At 43.8% G+C, this 19832-nt stretch overlaps 2 protein-coding genes across 2 annotated transcripts in view; both read right to left on the bottom strand.

Annotated features, from left to right (window-relative positions):
* Positions 1 to 17576, bottom strand: part of dym (dymeclin) — a 523412-nt gene extending 505836 nt beyond the window's left edge. The window contains exon 1 of the mRNA XM_069923865.1: positions 17491 to 17576. The gene's annotated coding sequence lies outside the window, so the exon portion shown is untranslated. The remainder of the gene's footprint in view (positions 1 to 17490) is intronic.
* On the bottom strand, positions 161 to 10838 carry LOC138756672 (zinc finger protein ZFP2-like). The gene is made up of 2 exons (XM_069923058.1): positions 10500 to 10838; positions 161 to 1318 (listed from the first exon to the last, which is right to left on the bottom strand). The coding sequence occupies exons 1-2, from the start codon at positions 10836 to 10838 to the stop codon at positions 161 to 163; spliced, it is 1497 nt and encodes a 498-aa protein (XP_069779159.1).
* Positions 17577 to 19832: the final 2256 nt, after the last annotated feature.

Here is a 19832-nt window from a genome sequence, read left to right on the forward strand (position 1 = left end):
CATCAGACAGCAGGGGAAGGGAAATTGTGGAGATTTAATCCCAATGTCTAATCCAGGTGATATTGCTTATAATGAAGGAAAAGTGCAGGGAGAAAAAAAAATGGACAACTAGATCTCAAGTGCTGTGATTTGCTGGTGATATAACAGATTGGAAGAGTTTTCAAAGGCTTTCCTGCATCTCATACATCTGGATGGAATCTTTCCTGTGTGAACATTCCAATGGCTCTATAAACTGTGTGCATCCTTTATATGCACGCTTGAAGCTCTTCCTGTAACCAGCAAGTCTATAGGGCCGTTCTTCCATGAGCACAGTCTGGTGCTGAATGTGATTGGAGGAGTTCTTCAAACACTTTCCACAGCCAGTGCAATGATGAGGACTGCTACCAGTCACAATATGGTGCATCAGTGTGCTGGAGCCCTTTAACCCTTTGTCACAAACAGAACACAAATATGGTCTCTCCCCTCCATGTTGACACTTCATCAGAGCAGAGCACTGGTTGAACTTATGTCTACATGCAGAGCATTGATATGGCTTCTCACCAGTATGCAAATACTTCTGGTTCATTAGGTTGTGTGACAGATGGAACATCTTACTACAAAAGATGCATTTAGTTGGTAACTCTCCTGTGTAAAGCTGTTTCTGTTTTGCCACATTTGAATCTCGCTGGTACTCTTTCTTGTATTCCAATGGTTTCTCACCTGCATGTGTGCAACGATGACTCACCAAATGACGTGACAACTGGAACCTCTTCTCACATGTGCTACACTTATAGGGGCTCTTGTCAGCGTGCGTCCGCTGGTGCATCACTAATGAGGAAGATTGGCTGAATTCTTTCTTGCACGTTGGGCATTGATATGGCTTCTCTCCTGTATGTGTGCGCTGGTGCGACAAGAGATGATGAGAATAAGTGAATTCTTTCTTGCACATGTTGCATTTGAATGGCTTTTCACCACTGTGAATGCGTTTATGACGGGACAGATTTGAGGAGTCATTGAAACTCTTTTCACAATCAGAGCATTTGAAAGGCTTCTCTCCCGTGTGTGTGATCTCATGTTTCCGAAGGCTAGATGGGTGATTGAAATCTTTCTCACAGACACGACACTTAAAGGGTTTTTCTCCTGTATGCACCAGCAGGTGCAGTTTGAGATGTGAGTATTTGTTAAAGCTCTTGCCACACTCAGAGCAGATAAAGAGCTTCTGTCCATTTCGTGAGCGCTGCTGACGTTCTGACCCTTTGGATACCTTCAATGTTATCTCCTTTTGGGGTATCACAGTAGAATCCAGATGTGTGTTCGCCATTGGCACCGTTAGAATTTCCTAAAACAAGTACAACACAATTATTGCCTTTTACAAATTAGCAGGTGGCAAAGCAGGATCAAGTTCGAAATGGACTACTCCTGTCCTCCTCCTATATTTTTTTTTAATGCTCCACGGAATAGTTAAACAACAACCTGATGTAGCTCCAATAAGAGAACCGCACTAATAATCAAATATCAAAGATTCCACGGTTACCTTCCCTAGGTATAACCTGCAAGACAAACTCCAGAGATCAAAATAATTTCCATGAAGTTCCATGTTTTCATTTAGAATCATTACACCATAATTAGAGGATTATTTGCTCCACTGGGCTATTCTGGCCTTTTGAAAGAGCAATCCAGTGAACACATTCACTTGTTTTCCATTTAAACTTTCAATTTCTTCCTTGTTGAAAGCCACAAATCTGCTCACACTAACTTTTCAGCAAGTGCATTCCAAATTATTACTAATAGAAGTTACAAGACAAAGTTTCTCCTTGTTTGCATGGTTCTTTTGATAATCCTCAACACACATTCAGCAAGAAGGGTGCCAGAAACCAGGGTTCAAATCTGCAGTTGTCTGTAAGGAGATTGTATGTTCTCCTCATGTCTACGTGGTGGTATAGGTCAATTGGGTACTACTGGGCAGCACTGGCTTGTGGGCAAAAAGGGCTGGTTACCATGCTGTATGTCTGAATTGAATTAAAGAATAAACCAAGTGTCTGAAGTCTATGAGGTACAAGAAGAGATTAATATGTATTCTCTAGAGTTTAGATGGATGAAAGGACATCTCAATAATGCATAGGACTCTTGTGGGTATATCAGGTTAGATATGGGGTGGGGGGGGGGGGGGTGGAGTTGCCCTGGCTGAAGAATCTAAGAATGTTTCAGAATAAGGGACAGCTATTTAGAACTGCAGTGAAGCACTGCTTTATTCAAAAGGGCGCTGAAGCTCTGTCATTCACCCATTTTATCAACTTCCTCTCACTATTATTTTCTAACATGCAGGGAGCATCAGTCAACATTTTCAATTTATAGGAATATACCAACCCTGTGTCTGGCCCATCTGCTTAAAAAAATCCCCTTTAAAAAAAAAAACTCACAAGAAATTTGCTTGGATTCACATCAGCATGGTATTTCTCTAAAGGGCACAGAACTTGGTCTGGGGACTTCAGTGTCTATCACTAAGACTGGGTGTAAAACTACTCACCTGACGTCCTAAAGGACATATATACAGCACTTTGGGGCAAAAGAACAAAATGGAATTGCTAACTTGACCTTGGAACAGAGGCATATAGCTAATGACAATACTGATATGCATACAATCCTTGAGGTTCACAGCAGCACACAAAAGTGCTGGAGAAACTCATGTCACACAGAAGCCATAGGAAGCAAAAGGCAGTTGACAATTCAGGCAGGAAAGGAAAAGAAATCAGGCCAGTGACCTGAATAAAATGGTGGGTGGGGGAAGAGGACAAAGAGCCAAGGATAGGATAAGGAAGGGGAGCTGGAATAAGGGGTGAGAGAGACCGGGGCAGAAGTAATGGAAAGTGGAGGTCAATGTTGATGACGTCTGGTTGGAGACTGCTGAATGGAATACAAGGTGTAATTTCCTCCAATTTTCAGGTCACCTTAATTTAACAGTGTATGAAGCCAAGGACAGATGTCAGTATGACAATGGTGTGTGGAATTAAAGTAGGCCTTTTGCCTACTCTGGATCTTTTAATTTCCATCCGCCACCGAGATATCATCTATCTCAACTTCATCACTCCAATCAGTTAATCCAATCTTACTCCACGGGATGCACTGACCTTCATTCTCTCTGCACTAATCATAATCTCACTTTTAAACCCACAAAGAAGGATAGCGCTGTTGCAGTCTGGCACACTGACCTCTAACTTGACTAGGCCAGCGACGACAGCTCTGACACCTCTTTTTGCTTTCCCCTTGACCAGGACCCCATCAGGAGAGATCAGACCAGCATCTCCTGTATCATCACTTCCGGTAATCTCCCTTCCACAATATTTTTACCCTGGGAAGAAATAATTCTGGCTATCATAGTCTCATATGTTCCAGAGAAAAACCATTCAAGTGTGTGCAACTTTGCCCCATACCTCAATCCTTCTAATCCAGACAAAGACCTGGAAAGTCTCTCTGTACCCTTTCCAAAGTCTCCACATTCTTTCTGTAATGGGGCAACCATAAATGCACTCACTATTTCAAGTACAACTTAATGTTTTATATAGCTGCAACACGATTTCCTTGCTCTTATACTCCTCTCCCCATCCAATGAAGACAAGCAGATGGCTTCTTTATTACCCTGTATACTACTTTGGCCATTCTCAAGTAAGTACCAACTTGGACCCCAGACCTCTATATCAATGCTGTTAAGAGTTCCGTCTTTAACTATATACATTCCCTTGGATTTGATCTCACAATGTGCATCACCTCTCCCTTGTTCAAATTAAACTCTAACTGGCATTTTTCTGCCCACATCCTGCTGTATTCTTTCATAAGCTCCCAAACTGTTGGCAACTCCACCAATTTTCATGTCATCTACAACTTACTGACCTATCCACCATCTACTTTTTCATCCAAGGCACTTATTTAGAACTACAAACAACCGGAGTCCCAACACAGTTCTTTGAAGAATGCCACCAAATCAGATCTTATGGCAAGCCAATTTTAAATCTAAACCATCATTTCACCATGGATCCCATGCTTCTTTACCTCTGGATCAGTCAACCATCATGGACTTTGTCAAACGCCTTACAAGGTAGACATCAGCCACACCTCACCCTCATCAACTACCTTCATAACTTCCTCAAAAAAAAAATTCCAAATTTGTAGAATGTTACCTACCTTACATGAAGCCTAATCAGATCATGCCTTCCCAAATGTGCACTCACTTGCCTACTATTTTCTGGATTATCCCCAATTCCCTTCTTAAACGAAAGAACAACATTGGCTACTCTCCAGGACCTCACTTGTTGCTAGGAAGGATAGGAAAATGCTCAACAAGTCCTAGCCTTAGTTGCCTTTTTCAATAACCTGGGATATAACCTATCAGGCCTGACAGATTTATCCACTTTAATGCTGTTCAAAAGACCCAACATTTCTTTCTTGATTTCAAAATGCCCTAACATGCGAGCATTCTCCACACTGCTCTCACTATCCTCCATGTTCTTTCAGTGTTCATCAGAAGATGAACCTTGGTCAATGTGAGGAGAACATTCAGATTGATAATACTGATCGAATGTGATATACCCCATGTTACTACAGGAAGAGATTTCTGGGGCTTTGGCAATGATCTTTGCGACCTGCCTTGCCTCAGGGGAGGTGCAGGAAGATTGGAGAATGGCAAATGTGATCCCCTTGTTAAAAAAAGGTAATAAGGAAAATTCTGGGAATTATAGACCAGTGAGTCTTACATCAGTGAAGGGCAAACTATTAGGGACAGGATTGATGAGCATTTAGAGAAGTGTAGTCTTCTCAGGGATAGTCAGCATGACTTTGAGGGGCTGTTCATGCCTCACGAGCCTAATTGAGTTTTTTGATGACTTACAAAAGAAATTGATGTAGATGTGATACATGTTGATTTTAGTAAAGCATTTGATAAGGTCCCCATGGGAGACTCATGCAGAAAATAATGGGATCCATGGAACCTCGGATGTGTGGATTTAGAATTGACTTGCCTATAGAAAGCAGAGGGACGTAGTAGGTGGAACATATTCTGCCTGGAGGTCAGTGATTAATGGAGTTCTGCACGGATATGTTCTGGGACCCCTGCTCTTTGTGATTTTTATAAATGATTTGTACAAAGAAGTAGAGGGATGGGTCAGTGAAAATTAGATACAAGTGGCACAGTTACATTAGTGATTAGAGGAGCGCTGTTACAGCACCAACGATAGTTTTAAATCTGGTGCTGTTGGCAAGGCATTTTACATTCTCCCTGTGTTCTGTGTGGGTTTCTTCCAGGCATTTTGGTTTCCTCCCACCTTTCAAAACAGGGGATGTAGATTAATTGGGGTATGGGCACCACAGGTTTGTGGGCTGGAAGGGCCTGTTAATTTTTTTTAAAACTTTATTTATTCGTTCAAAAAACAAATAATATGACAATTAAATATAAACATTTTTTTTTATATAATATAGAAAAAAAAGAAAAGAACCTCCCCCCCCCCCTTTCAGCAAACTCTCCTAAGGAGAGCCATAGATAAAGAAAAAAGAATATTAAAGAAAAAGTTAAATATACATATTAAAATCTAATCAATATAAATTGAAATGTAAATATTCTGAGTATAACAGCCACTTATTAATTTAAACATTATAATTATGTGAAACATATGTAATTTTTTCCATTATTAAACAATATTTCATCTCATTATGCCATCTATTAATATCAATCATATTTGTATCTTTCCACGTACTAGCAATACATTTTTTTTGCTACGGATAAAGCTAAATATACAAAAGCAAGTTGGAACTCATCTAATCCCAAACCTTTCAGAGGTTGCAAACTACCCAATAAAACTACTGTTGGATCTAAAACTATTTTAATCTTATACAGATATTCTAAAAACGATTGAATTTTCTTCCAAAAAGACCGTATATGTATACATGACCAAACAGCATGAAAAAAAGTTCCAACCGTATCACCACATCTAAAACACAAATCTGATTCATGAAAACCATATTTTTTAATTTTTCAGGTGTCAAATATAATTGATGTAAAAAATTGTAATTAATCATTGCATAATGTGCATTTATCAAACTAGTTACACTATCATAACAGATATCTAACCAATCATCTTCAGAAATAATAAAACCAATATCCGCTTCCCATTTAATTTTAGATCTATCCCAACCCTTTTTATCCATACCATCCTGTAATATTTGATACATAGATGAAATATAACCCTTCTCTGGTACCTTCATAAGAAAAGTCTCAAATTTATTCATTTTAGGTAAAATCATATCTCTACCAAACATACATTTTACCAAAGATCGAATTTGATAATAAGGAACTAAAGAGTTCTTGTCAACACCAAAACCTTCCCTCATCTGATTAAAAGATAAAAACTTACCCTCTTTAAAACAATCTCCCAAATTTTTCACACCTTTAAATCTCCACTGCAATAAATTTTGTATTGAAGAAATAAGTTGATTATTATACAACGGAGTCAAAGTCAATAATGTGCCCCTAGAGCCTGTCATTTTATTTTTCTTTCTCCATAACTTCATTAAATGTTTTAGTATAGGCACATTATATTGTTGTAACAAATTTATTCCATCTAAACAAAAATTGATGTATTTCAAATTCAGAAATACTTGCCATCTCAATTTTAGCCCAACTAGGAGGCTGTACCAAATTCATCAATGAACTAATAAATTTAAGTTGGGCTGCTTCATAATAATTTTGAAAATGTGGTAAATGTAGTCCCCCTAACTCATATTTCCAAGTTAATTTATTCAAAGCTACTCTCGAAAATTTACCCCTCCATGAAAACTCCCTAACCATTTTATTCAAATCTCGAAAAAAAATTTCTCAAGTAAATACGGAATAGATTGAAACAAATATTGTATACGCGGAAAGATATTCATCTTAATTATATTTATCCTACCCATTAAATTAATAGGTAAATCTTTCCATTTAATCAAATCGGTTTTAATTTTTTTCATTAACGGAGCATAATTTAATTTATATCAAGATTGATAATTAACATTCAAAATTATACCCAGATACTTAATTCGATCAGTCCACTTCAAATTAATAATATTCTTATAAACTGAATAATCTCCTTCACTTACCGGTAATATTTCACTTTTTTCCCAATTAACTTTATATCCAGAAAGACATCCGTATTGTATTAAACATTCCTTCAAGTGCAAAAGTGACTGAGATGGGTTTATTAAATACACCAATACGTCATCAGCAAATAAATTAATTTTATACTCCTCATCTAAAACTTTCATACCTTGTATCTGTGTATTTTGTCTTATCAACTGTGCTAAAGGTTCAATCACTAACACAAACAAAGCTGGTGATAAAGAACAACCTTGACGAGTTGATCGAGTTAACTTAAAAGATTCCGAAATCAAACCATTTGTCAATACTCTAGCTACCGGTTTACAATATAGAGCCCTAATCCAACCAATAAAAGAAGGACCAAACTTAAATTTCTCCAAAACTTTAAACAAAAAATCCCATTCAACGCTATCAAATGCTTTTTCTGCATCTAAGGATATCACCATCGGGTGATCTAAAGATTGTTTAAATCTATTAATCAAACTAATCACGTGCAAAATGTTATCTGAAGCATATCTATTCTTTATAAAACCTGTTTGATCAATATGAATCAACTTGGGTAAAAATTTAGCCAATCTATTCACTAATATTTTAGCTATTTTTTTTATAATCTACATTTAACAACGAAAATGGTCTATATGAAGATACTTTCAAGGGATCTCTATCTTTTTTAGGACTATCATTTTTAAAGCACCAGAACAAGACTCAGGTAATTCATAATGTTCTCCAACTTGACGTAATACACCCCCAAACACTGTAGATAAATCATCATAAAAAATTTTATAAAATTCAACCGAAAATCCATCATCACCAGGTGATTTACCGTTCGGCATTTCCAGCATAGCCATTTTAATTTCCGAATCAGTAAATGGTTCTTCCAACCCCTGTATATCTGCATCTTCTAATATCGGTAAATTCAACTGTGATAAAAAAAATCAATCGATTCAGTTTCTTGTTTTCCTTCAGATGTATATAACTTTTTATAGAATGAATAAAATTCACCATTAATCTCACGAGGTTTACAAGTAATAAGAGAATTCCATCTAACAGCATTAATAGTCCTTGAAATCTGTTTTTTCTTTAATTGCCATGCCAATACCTTATGTCCTTTCTCTCCCCATTCGTAATACCATTGTTTAGTCCTATTAATCATACATTCAAATTGATAAGATTGCAAAGAATATATTCCAACTTCAACCTAAATAATTCTATTTCTGATCTTCTGTAGCATCTTTCTGAAATTCCTTTTCTAACTCATCGATCTGTTTCTCTAATTCAAGAATTTGAGAATTTAATTCAAGAATTTATTCGATTCTTTTTTATTTTAGAAGTATAACTAATTATTTGTCCTCTCAAATAGGCTTTCATAGCATCCAATAATACAAACTTACTTTGAACAGAATTTGAATTTTCTTTAAAAATTAATTTGTTTTTTAAAAAAATCAATAAATTCCATATTTTAACAACATTGTATTAAATCTCCAACGATAAGCCATTTGAATTTTCTCAGAAGTTGCATATGTAAAATATAACAAGGAGTGATCTGAAATCACCCTACTTTTATATTCCACTTGTTATATTTTCCCTTGTAAATGTGCCGATTCTAAAAAGGTCAATACTTGAAAATGATTCATGTCTAGATGAATAAAAGGAAAAATCTTTCTCTGTCGGATTAAGTCGTCTCCAAATATCTACTAAATTAAGATCTTTCATCAACGCTTGGACCTGAATTGCCATCTTGGATTTTTTAACTTTCTTCGGAGATTTATCTAATAAAGGTTCCAAAACACAATTAAAATCACCACGAACTAAAATATTATCATTAGCCTGACCCAAACATAAAAATGCATCTGAAATAAATATTTCATCATCTGCATTTGGGGGCATACATATTAAGTCCAAAATTCACTAAAAATCTTACAATTCAATTTAAGAATACATCCTGCCTTTTCCTCCATTGATTGTAATTCAAAAGATAAATGTTTATGTATCAAAATTGCTACACCTTTACCTCTAGAATTAAATGAAGAATATACATGTCCAACCCAGTCCCTTTTTAATTTCATGCTTTCCTTCACATTCAAATGTGTTTCTTGTAAAAAAGCATTATCAATTTTCATTTTCTTAATATACACCAAGACTCGCTTACGCTTAATCGCACTATTTAATCCTTGAACATTAAAAGTAGCAAACCTCAACTTTGACATATCTATTATTACTAAATACCAAGAATATCCCCCCCAAAAAAAAACTACCAAAAGGTAGTAATCCCTAAACAAAAAGTGGGTGTGGGTCCCCACCAGTGGCTGACGACTAGTAAAGAACTTAGTGCAAATCTCCCTCCCCAGCCGAACAATATTCTTCTATTCATCCAAGAGATTCCAATCTCGAAGATCCCATCTCAGAAGAGGTTGGACTCTTTCCATTCCCGTTTTTCCCATTTCTGCCATTTCTTCCATTTCCAGAACAACCAGAATTTTCTTTAGGAGATAATGGTGGACTACGTCTTAGACTTCTTATATCTGGCAATGAATCAGCAAAAATCATTGCTTCACGTTCATTTTCAAAAAACCGAAATTGATAGTCTTCATAAAACAGTTCAACACTGCAGGGTAGCAAAAAGTAGACTTATAACCTTTAGGCCACAAAACTTTTTTAACTGGATTGAATCGACGTCGACATTGAATGACCTCTTGACTCAAATCAGGATAAAAAAAGACTCTGCTATTCTGAATCAATAACGGAGTTTGTTGTTGTCGTCTCGCATTTTGTACTGCAAGTCGAAGTATTGCTTCTCTGTCCAAATAACTCAAACATCGAATTATTACCGGTCTCGTTGGTTGACCAGCTGAGGGTGTTCTTCTTAAAGCTCTATGGGCTCTTTCCAGTACCAATCCCCCAGAGAAAAATTCTTACCCTAATATTTGCAGGATCCAGTCTTTAAAGAAACGAAGAGGATCTTGTCCTTCTAGCAAACCAACAATTTTCACATTATTCCTTCTGCTTTGATTCTCCAAATAATCTATTTTTCTTTCTAGCTCCTTCTCACGTTCTCCTAGTTCTATGACTGATTTTTCCATCTTCAACACTTTTTCTATGTTAGAAGTCGCTTGTTGTTTACAGTCCAAAAAAGCAGTCTGAATTTTTTAAAATTCTTCATAAGATGCATCCACACGTGTCTTAACCATATTTAATTCTGAACTTATACCAGCATTCATTTGAACCATTTCATTCATTTGAGATGTCAACAAACGTTTTATAACAGCGTGAACAATAGCATTTAATTGCATACACTGTGATTCAGTAAAGCTCAGCTCTGCTCTCTCTGACATAGTGGCAGAACAAGGTAACTGCAGCTCCTGCTGCAACTCAACAGAAGGCATTTTAAAAGTTTTACTGCGGGTCTGGACTTCCAGCGATGGCACCCGACTTCCTCAGGGGGTCGCCGCTGGTCTCCCCCCACATCTCGTTGTTTTTTCATCAAATCACGAAGAAAAGCGATTTCTTCAGATTGAAATGCTACCTGATGCATTTCCAACAATAGAGTCGTCTTCCTGCATGCTCCCTCCATTGAAGTCAAAAGGCTTTCCAATTCGGGGTCCACTTCTTGGGAACATACACCTTCTTCCGAAGAACGGGTAATTCCAGCGTTATCCTTCAAGTTGTCTAGGCCCCAAATCTTCAGCACTTCGAAAATGTAACTTCTTCTGCACTTGAGGTTTAATCTTTTTACCATTAATGGCCATAATAATTCCTTAATACTTTAAACTAAAATTTAAAAAATTTAAACTTGAAAACAAAGAGTTAAAAAACAGGTACTTAAAAGTCGAGTACTTGGGAGTCACTATCTCAGAGGATCTCTCCTGGACCCAACACACTAATAGCATAATGAAGAAAGCACGTCAGCACCTCTACTTCCTCAGAAATTTGCGGAGGTTTGGTATGACACCAGAAACCCTGGCAAATTTCTAGATATTGCCATGTGTGCTGACCAGCTGCATCAGTTTGGTAAGGGGACACCAATACCTCTGAGCGTAAAGCCCTCCAAAAGGTAATGGATACAGCCCAGGACATCACAGGCAAAACCCTCCCCACTATTGAGAACATTTACAGGGAACGCTGTCATTGGAGAGCAGCAGCATTAATCATGGATCCACATCACCCAGCACACTCTCTGTTCTCGCTGCTGCTATCAGGAAAGAAGTATAGGTGCCACAAGGCTCACACCACCAGGTTCAGGAACAGCTGCTACCCACCCCCCCTCCCCCCACCATCATCAGATTCCTCAACAACAAACTCAATTAGGGACTCATTTAAGGACTCTTATGTATTCTTTGTATTGGACAGTTTGTTTACATTTGTTATCTGTTTACAGCTCTTTATTTGTTTAAATGTATTAGCCGTGTACATTTTTTTTGAACTACCAATAAGTGGTAATTTTGCCTTGCCTCCAGAGAAAAGAATCTCAGGGTTGTATGTGATGTCATGTATGTACTCTGACAATAAATCTGAAATGACATGGGAGTCTAGTGCTGCCATGTTCCACAAGGAGGAAGAATATTAATGGAAAGGTGAGAAAACCTTGGAAGATGTGGAAGGTTGTAAATTTAGTCAAAAAAGAATGTATGTGTAAGGTTTAGGAATCTAAAATCAATCGGGAATCTTGAGGAAATAGATAAGAGGACAATGGTTTTCAAACTTTCTTTCCACTCACATTCCAATTTAAGTAATCCATATGCCATAGGTGCTCTGTGATTAAGGGATTACTTAAGGTGGAATATAATTGGAAAGAAAAGTTTGAAAACCATTGTTTTCATTGCACCTAATTGACTCGTTATGTGCATGGTTTTATAACTCTAAAGGAAATGGGCCATGACCATTTTTCTCAAGCAAAATATTTCAGTAACTTTTAGGTCTCGAGCTGTGGTTCTCAACCTTTTCTTCCCATTCACATACCACTAAGTAATCCCTAACTAATCACAGAGCACCTCTCTTTTGAAGAGCATTAAGGTGGACAAATCTACAGGGTTTTGGGGAATATACCCCAAGTTATTGAAAGAGGCAAGACAAAATTTTTTTTGGCCCTTGATGAAGATCTTTGCATCCTCACAAGCAACAGGCAAGATCTCAGAGGAATGGAGAGTACCCAACATTGTTCCTTTCATCAGGGAGAGAGACAAGAATTATGATGTGTCAACCTTCTATAGGTGCTCTAGCAAGAGTGTCCTGGCCAGTGTAAGGTAAAACATCATGAGATGGGAATGTGTAGGGAGTTACCCTGTACAAGGCTGTAACAAGAAGGGGAGGTGTCCTTGTACTCCTGTTAGGTAAAACATCATGAGATGGGAATGTACGGGGCAGTAACAAGATGTGAATGCATCCTTGTACTTACAAGATAAGAGAGACATTGATGGATTGAGAGGCAGGAAGCTAGCAGGGAAAGGATAGCAACAGTTTTAGTCATTGGACAAGTAATGATATGATGATGTTCTAAGCACATATCCAAGGGTATAAAAAATCACCATTTTGCTGATAACGGCAGAATGCATTCTCCGACTAACATGTTTAGTCGCAAGTGTTACAATCCGGTAATAAAGAACAAAGAACCCTGATTTCGACTCAGCCTGGTGTTTGTCTCACTCATTCATGAACAAAGCAGACCTAACACCAGCTGCATCACAGTGTGATATGGTTGCTTCAGAGAAATGGATCAAAGGTAAATCCACAGGACCATAAAAGTGGCAGAGAGGATCATTGGAATATTTCCTCCCCCACCCCCACCACTGTCACATGATCTAACGGGATTGTTGTCTGAAGAGGGTGCGCAAAATCATTGGGGACCCCTTCTACCCCGCACACAGTACCATTCAGCTGCTCCCATGGGGAAGAGATACAGGAGTATCAGAGCCAGCACCACCAGGCTGAGGAACAGCTTCTTCCCATGGGGAGTGAGAATGGTGAACAACCAAAGGAACTGCTCACACTAAACGTTCGAGTCTCTCATTAGTACAAAACAATATTTATTTATTTTTATCGATATAATACTTGTCCTGGATACATATTTTTGTCTGTATGTGTGTTATGTCTGGTCACGTATATGCATGTTTTTGCACTGACAACCGAAGAACGATGACAATAAACTTGACTTAACTTGAAGAATTATCCAACAAATTGCAGATCTGTGAGCCTCATTCTGGAACAGTATGTTAGCTATTGGAGAGGATACTTGGGGAAAGGATTTTTGCACTATTTGGAAAGGCATGGTCGCGTTAGGGACAGTCGCTATAGCTTTGTGTGAGCAGGTTAAAAATTTTTGAAGAGGGAGCAAAGGTTCTTGATAAGGAAAGGACAGTGGATGCTGTCTGCATGGATTTAAGTAAGGTATTTGAAGAGATCCCTCATGATAGGCTGATCAAGAAGATAAAGGATCCATGGTGAAATTATAGTTTGCGTTGGGAATTGGCTAGCCAACGGAAGACAAAGAAGCAGGGGAATGGTGCTATTCTGGCTAGAACTCCATTGTCAATTGTTTACGGTGATCAATGGTATTCCACAAGGATTGGTATTGAAACCCCTCTTGTTTGTAGTTTATAAATAAATGACTTGGATGAAAAAGTATTTGATGGGTGGGTTATTAAGTTTGCAGATGACACAAAGATTGGTGAAGTTGTGAACAGTATAGAGGACTATCAAAAAATACAATATAGATCAGTTGCAGTTATGGGCAGTTGGCATCTAACATGAACAAATGAGAGGTGTGACACTTTTAGAGGTGAAATGCAAGGAGAATGTATTTGAGATTCCTGACAGCACTGATATACAGAGGGGTTTAGGGGATTCAAGTTCCTTGAAAAGTGGCCAGGATGGCAAAGAAAGGAAAAGGTATACTTGCCTTCACTGAGCAAGATACCGAGTACAAGAAAGGGGAAGTCACGTGCAACTTGGTAAAACTTTGCTGAGGCACACTTGGGAGTATTGTGTGCATTACAGAAAGGATATCGAGAATTTGGGAAGAGTACAGAAGGTATTTACTAGAATGTCACCCTCGATTTATAAGGTATGACATTCAAGAGAAAATGGCACAAGTTGGCCCAAACTCTCCTTTCCTCTTGCTATACATTTGGACGTGGTTCATATGGAAGTGGTTCAAAACAAATCACTCTCAAGGAGGTGAAGGAGAAGGGAAGAGAAGGCTGCCCTGAGAGAGTCAGGTGAAGAATGACAGGTGCCATCCCGCCTAGAGAACAAACAGCAAAAAGGATTGATTAACAGCCTTTAATTCTGTGCCTTGGGCAGCGTCTACGGGGGTTAAAACTGATCACTGGCATCAAGATCACAAAGTTGGTAGTAAGAACTCCCTTCATATGCGAATGATGAGCTGGTCCGACTTCCATATGCTGCAGATCCCTTGCGGATAAAGGGGAATTTGTTTCCAAACATCATCGTGGGCATCGTCCCAACCCACCGACCCCCCCACCCCCCACCCAACAAGGAACAGAAAGCGCGTTTTCATATCATAGCGGGGCCAAGAATCAGTTCCTAATGCAATCAGCCCGTACTGATATCGCGGTTCCCCTCTGGGAAGTGGGTCTGAAGTCAGAGCCCAATCTGCTAGCGGGCTCACTGGGTCGAGCCGCATCGGTGGGAGAGAAAGAGAGAGAGAGAGAGAGAGAGCTGAGCGTGGGACAACGTAGGGGGACAAAGTAGGGAGACGGGGGGACCCATGGCGACCGCATAAACCCAACTCTGATCGCTGCCAGGACCCTTCACCTTGCGACCGGCCGGGCCTCGATTTCCCTCCCATCCCATCCCGGAGACTCCTGAAGATGCCGCAGTCCCTCGGCGGGCCACGAAGCAGCGGGGGCGGCTTCTCCCTCCTCCCCCTCCTCTCTCCTCCCCCCCCTCCTCTCTCCTCCCCCCCCTCCTCTCTCCTCCCCCCCCTCCTCCTCCTCCCCCCCCTCCTCTCTCCTCCCCCCCCTCCTCTCTCCTCCCCCCCCTCCTCTCTCCTCCCCCCCCTCCTCTCTCCTCCCCCCCCTCCTCTCTCCTCCCCCCCCTCCTCTCTCCTCCCCCCCCTCCTCTCTCCTCCCCCCCCTCCTCTCTCCTCCCCCCCCTCCTCTCTCCTCCCCCCCCTCCTCTCTCCTCCCCCCCCTCCTCTCTCCTCCCCCCCCTCCTCTCTCCTCCCCCCCCTCCTCTCTCCTCCCCCCCCTCCTCTCTCCTCCCCCCCCTCCTCTCTCCTCCCCCCCCTCCTCTCTCCTCCCCCCCCTCCTCTCTCCTCCCCCCCCTCCTCTCTCCTCCCCCCCCTCCTCTCTCCTCCCCCCCCTCCTCTCTCCTCCCCCCCTCCTCTCTCCTCCCCCCCCTCCTCTCTCCTCCCCCCCCTCCTCTCTCCTCCCCCCCCTCCTCTCTCCTCCCCCCCCTCCTCTCTCCTCCCCCCCCTCCTCTCTCCTCCCCCCCCTCCTCTCTCCTCCCCCCCCTCCTCTCTCCTCCCCCCCCTCCTCTCTCCTCCCCCCCCTCCTCTCTCCTCCCCCCCCTCCTCTCTCCTCCCCCCCCTCCTCTCTCCTCCCCCCCCTCCTCTCTCCTCCCCCCCCTCCTCTCTCCTCCCCCCCCTCCTCTCTCCTCCCCCCCCTCCTCTCTCCTCCCCCCCCTCCTCTCTCCTCCCCCCCCCTCCTCTCTCCTCCCCCCCCCTCCTCTCTCCTCCCCCCTCCTCTCTCCTCCCCCCCTCCTCTCTCCTCCCCCCTCTCTCCTCCCCCCCTCCTCTCTCCTCCCCCCCTCCTCTCTCCTCCCCCCCTCCTCTCTCCTCCCCCCCTCCTCTCTCCTCCCCCCCTCCTCTCTCCTCCCCCCCTCCTCTCTCCTCCCCCCCTCCTCTCTCCTCCCCCCCCTCCTCTCTCCTCCCCCCCCTCCTCTCTCCTCCCCCCCCTCCTCTCTCCTCCCCCCCCTCCTCTCTCCTCCCCCCCCTCCTCTCTCCTCCCCCCCCTCCTCTCTCCTCCCCCCCTCCTCTCTCCCCCCCCTCCTCTCTCCCCCCCCTCCTCTCTCCTCCCCCCTCCACTCTCCTCCCCCCTCCACTCTCCTCCCCCCTCCTCTCTCCTCCCCCCTCCTCTCTCCTCCCCCCCTCCTCTCTCCTCCCCCCTCCTCTCTCCTCCCCCCCTCCTCTCTCTTCCCCCCTCCTCTCTCTTCCCCCCCCTCTCTCTTCCCCCCCCCTCTCTCTTCCCCCCCTCCTCTCTCTTCCCCCCTCCTCTCTCTTCCCCCCTCCTCTCTCTTCCCCCCTCCTCTCTCTTCCCCCCTCCTCTCTCTTCCCCCCTCCTCTCTCTTCCCCCCTCCTCGCTCTTCCCCCCTCCTCGCTCTTCCCCCCTCCTCGCTCTTCCCCCCTCCTCGCTCTTCCCCCCTCCTCGCTCTTCCCCCCCTCCTCGCTCTTCCCCCCTCCTCTCTCTTCCCCCCTCCTCTCTCTTCCCCCCCTCCTCTCTCTTCCCCCCTCCTCTCTCTTCCCCCCCTCCTCTCTCTTCCCCCCCTCCTCTCTCTTCCCCCCCTCCTCTCTCTTCCCCCTCCTCTCTCTTCCCCCTCCTCTCTCTTCCCCCCTCCTCTCTCTTCCCCCCCTCCTCTCTCTTCCCCCCCTCCTCTCTCTTCCCCCCCTCCTCTCTCTTCCCCCCCCCTCTCTCTTCCCCCCTCCTCTCTCTTCCCCCCTCCTCTCTCTTCCCCCCTCCTCTCTCTTCCCCCCCTCCTCTCTCTTCCCCCCTCCTCTCTCTTCCCCCCTCCTCTCTCTTCCCCCCTCCTCTCTCTTCCCCCCTCCTCTCTCTTCCCCCCTCCTCTCTCTTCCCCCCTCCTCTCTCTTCCCCCCTCCTCTCTCTTCCCCCCTCCTCTCTCTTCCCCCCTCCTCTCTCTTCCCCCCTCCTCTCTCTTCCCCCCCTCCTCTCTCTTCCCCCCCTCCTCTCTCTTCCCCCCCTCCTCTCTCTTCCCCCCCTCCTCTCTCTTCCCCCCCTCCTCTCTCTTCCCCCCCTCCTCTCTCTTCCCCCCCTCCTCTCTCTTCCCCCCTCCTCTCTCTTCCCCCCTCCTCTCTCTTCCCCCTCCTCTCTCTTCCCCCTCCTCTCTCTTCCCCCCTCCTCTCTCTTCCCCCTCCTCTCCTCTCTCTTCCCCCCTCCTCTCTCTTCCCCCCCTTCTCTCTCTTCCCCCCCTTCTCTCTCTTCCCCCTCCCCGGGTGAAAGGAGACGCCTGATGTAATGCCACCCAATCGGGCCAGTGATAAAAAGCAGCGATTAAAATGGCGGAACCGTGCTGGGGAACGGGCTATGGGGAGGTGGGGGGGGGGGGGGGGGGGCTGCACCGACTACCCCCTCCCCCTCGGGATTAACAATCACCCACAACCACCAGGCCCTCCGATTTACCGCAGCTTGACTTACCGACATTGGCTTCGGACCTGAAGCGCCCGCCCCCGTCTCGCTTCGTTCAACCTCCGCAATCACAGTTCGACTGCGCTCAAAGACCGACCGACGGACACACGCACGCACGCGTTGGGCAGCTGCTCTGCTGATGGGAGCCTTTCCAGAGCGCGGGGCATTCTGGGTGGACCAAGCGGCCATTCCTGCTCCCGCGTTGATGTAGATAATGCCAAAGTTCAAATTTATTGTCATAAGAGTACATGCAACCCTGATCTTTTTTTTTCCTGCGGGCCAGGCAGAATTTAGACCGGTAGCATAAACTGTACTCAGGATAAAGCAAATAGAATGTAAACAAAGAAAGAAATATAAACAAACTGACTGCAAAAACAGAAAAAAATAAACATTCAGGAGTAAAATAAGTGCTCTTTTTACACTAAAACCCCACATTATTGCCATATACATGACCCATCTCTGGAAGCTGACTTGCTTGTTCGCACAGAAGAAATGCCGGGCAGCAAAAGAAGCAGGACATGTAGCACAGCAACGATGGTGTCTAGTGTGATGTAAAACATCCGCACCGGGCTTGCTCTATGCACAATAACGGGGCTTGAGCAGCAGGCGCTTATGCACATATTTTGCGCTCTTCAAATGCAAGCATATCATCTGCGCATCGTATTCAGCTTTTTGAAGCGGGCTATGTTGCATTTGCGTGACTGACGTGTTAGCGTGAGCAGAAAAACACTGGAGGAGAATATAAAGAGATGCAGGGAGCAGTTTGAGGTTGAAAGGCGCATGGACTTTAGACCCCGTGGACAGAGACATTTGATTCTTCAGAGTCAGTTCACACGGGTCTCTGATGGAAGAATACGGAGGAGAGAAAGACCACACGGACCTGTGTTCTGCTCTAATGTCCTCAAAAATGTTGAAGATGACTTCTGGAGTCATTTTCATATGTCTCAAAACACTATTGACTTTGTGCTGGAACTCTGAGCCTCACCTGAGGTGCAAGACTTCTGGAACCCCAGCTTAGACTCACCGTGGCTTTATGGTGGTATGCTACTCTATGTGAATATTAATCCATCGGTTGTACTTTTGGTGTCGGTGTCGCCAGTTTGTGTTAGTATCCTAAGATACTGGAGCGTTGAAGAGGGCACTTTTAAAAATATTTTGTCGAACTGCTAAGTGGAGCATGCCTTCAGGAGAGAACGAATGGATTTGCAAAACAGGGGTATCCAATGTGTGCTGGTGCCATCTCTTCTTCTTTTCTTTGGCTTGGCTTCGCGGACGAAGATTTATGGAGGGGGTAAATGTCCACATCAGCTGCAGGCTCGTTTGTGGCTGACAAGTCCGATGCGGGACAGGCAGAGACGGTTGCAGCGGTTGCAGGGGAAAATTGGTTGGTTGGGGTTGGGTGTTGGGTTTTTCCTCCTTCGTCTTTTGACAGTGAGGTGGGCTCTGCGGTCTTCTTCCAAGGAGGTTGCTGCCCGCCGAACTGTGAGGCGCCAAGATGCACGGTTTGAGGCGATATCAGCCCACTGGCGATGGTCAATGGGGCAGGCACCAAGAGATTTCTTTAGGCAGTCCTTGAAACTCTTCTTCGGTGCACCTCTGTCTCAGTGGCCAGTGGAGAGCTCGCCATATAACACGATCTTGGAAAGGTGATGGTCCTCCATTCTGGAGACATGACCTACCCAGCGCAGTTGGATCTTCAGCAGCGTGGATTCAATGCTGTCGGCCTCTGCCATCTCGAGTACTTCGATGTTGGAGATGAAGTCACTCCAATGAATGTTGAGGATGGAGCGGAGACAACACTGGTGGAAGCGTTCTAGGAGCTGTAGGTGATGCCGGTAAAGGACCCATGATTCGGAGCCGAACAGGAGTGTGGGTATGACAACGGCTCTGCATACGCTAATCTTTGTGAGGTTTTTCAGTTGGTTGTTTTTCCAGACTCTTTTGTGTAGTCTTCCAAAGGTGCTATTTGCCTTGGTGAGTCTGTTGTCTATCTCGTTGTCGATCCTTGCATCCGATGAAATGGTGCAGCCGAGATAGGTAAACTGGTTGACCGTTTTGAGTTTTGTGTGCCCGATGGAGATGTGGGGGGTGGGGGGCTGGTAGTCATGGTGGGGAGCTGGCTGATGGAGGACCTCAGTTTTCTTCAGGCTGACTTCCAGGCCAAACATTTTGGCAGTTTCTGCAAAACAGGACGTCAAGCGCTGAAGAGCTGGCTCTGAATGGGCAACTAAAGCGGCATCGTCTGCAAAGAGTAGTTCACGGACAAGTTGCTCTTGTGTCTTGGTGTGAGCTTGCAGGCGCCTCAACCTGGTGCCATCTACGGCACACATATTCCCATCATCACCCCACAT

This window comes from Narcine bancroftii, chromosome 3, assembly GCF_036971445.1.
Source record: "Narcine bancroftii isolate sNarBan1 chromosome 3, sNarBan1.hap1, whole genome shotgun sequence".
NCBI classification, from domain to species: domain Eukaryota; kingdom Metazoa; phylum Chordata; class Chondrichthyes; order Torpediniformes; family Narcinidae; genus Narcine; species Narcine bancroftii.

Excerpts from the sequence above, each read along its gene's own strand:
- LOC138756672 (XM_069923058.1), bottom strand. The coding sequence starts at position 10,838 with ATGGTAAAAAGATTAAACCTCAAGTGCAGAAGAAGTTACATTTTCGAA. Across the intron at positions 1,319-10,499 it reads GCTGGAAGTCCAGACCCGCA|GAAATTCTAACGGTGCCAAT; the intron begins GTAAAACTTTTA and ends TACTTGTTTTAG.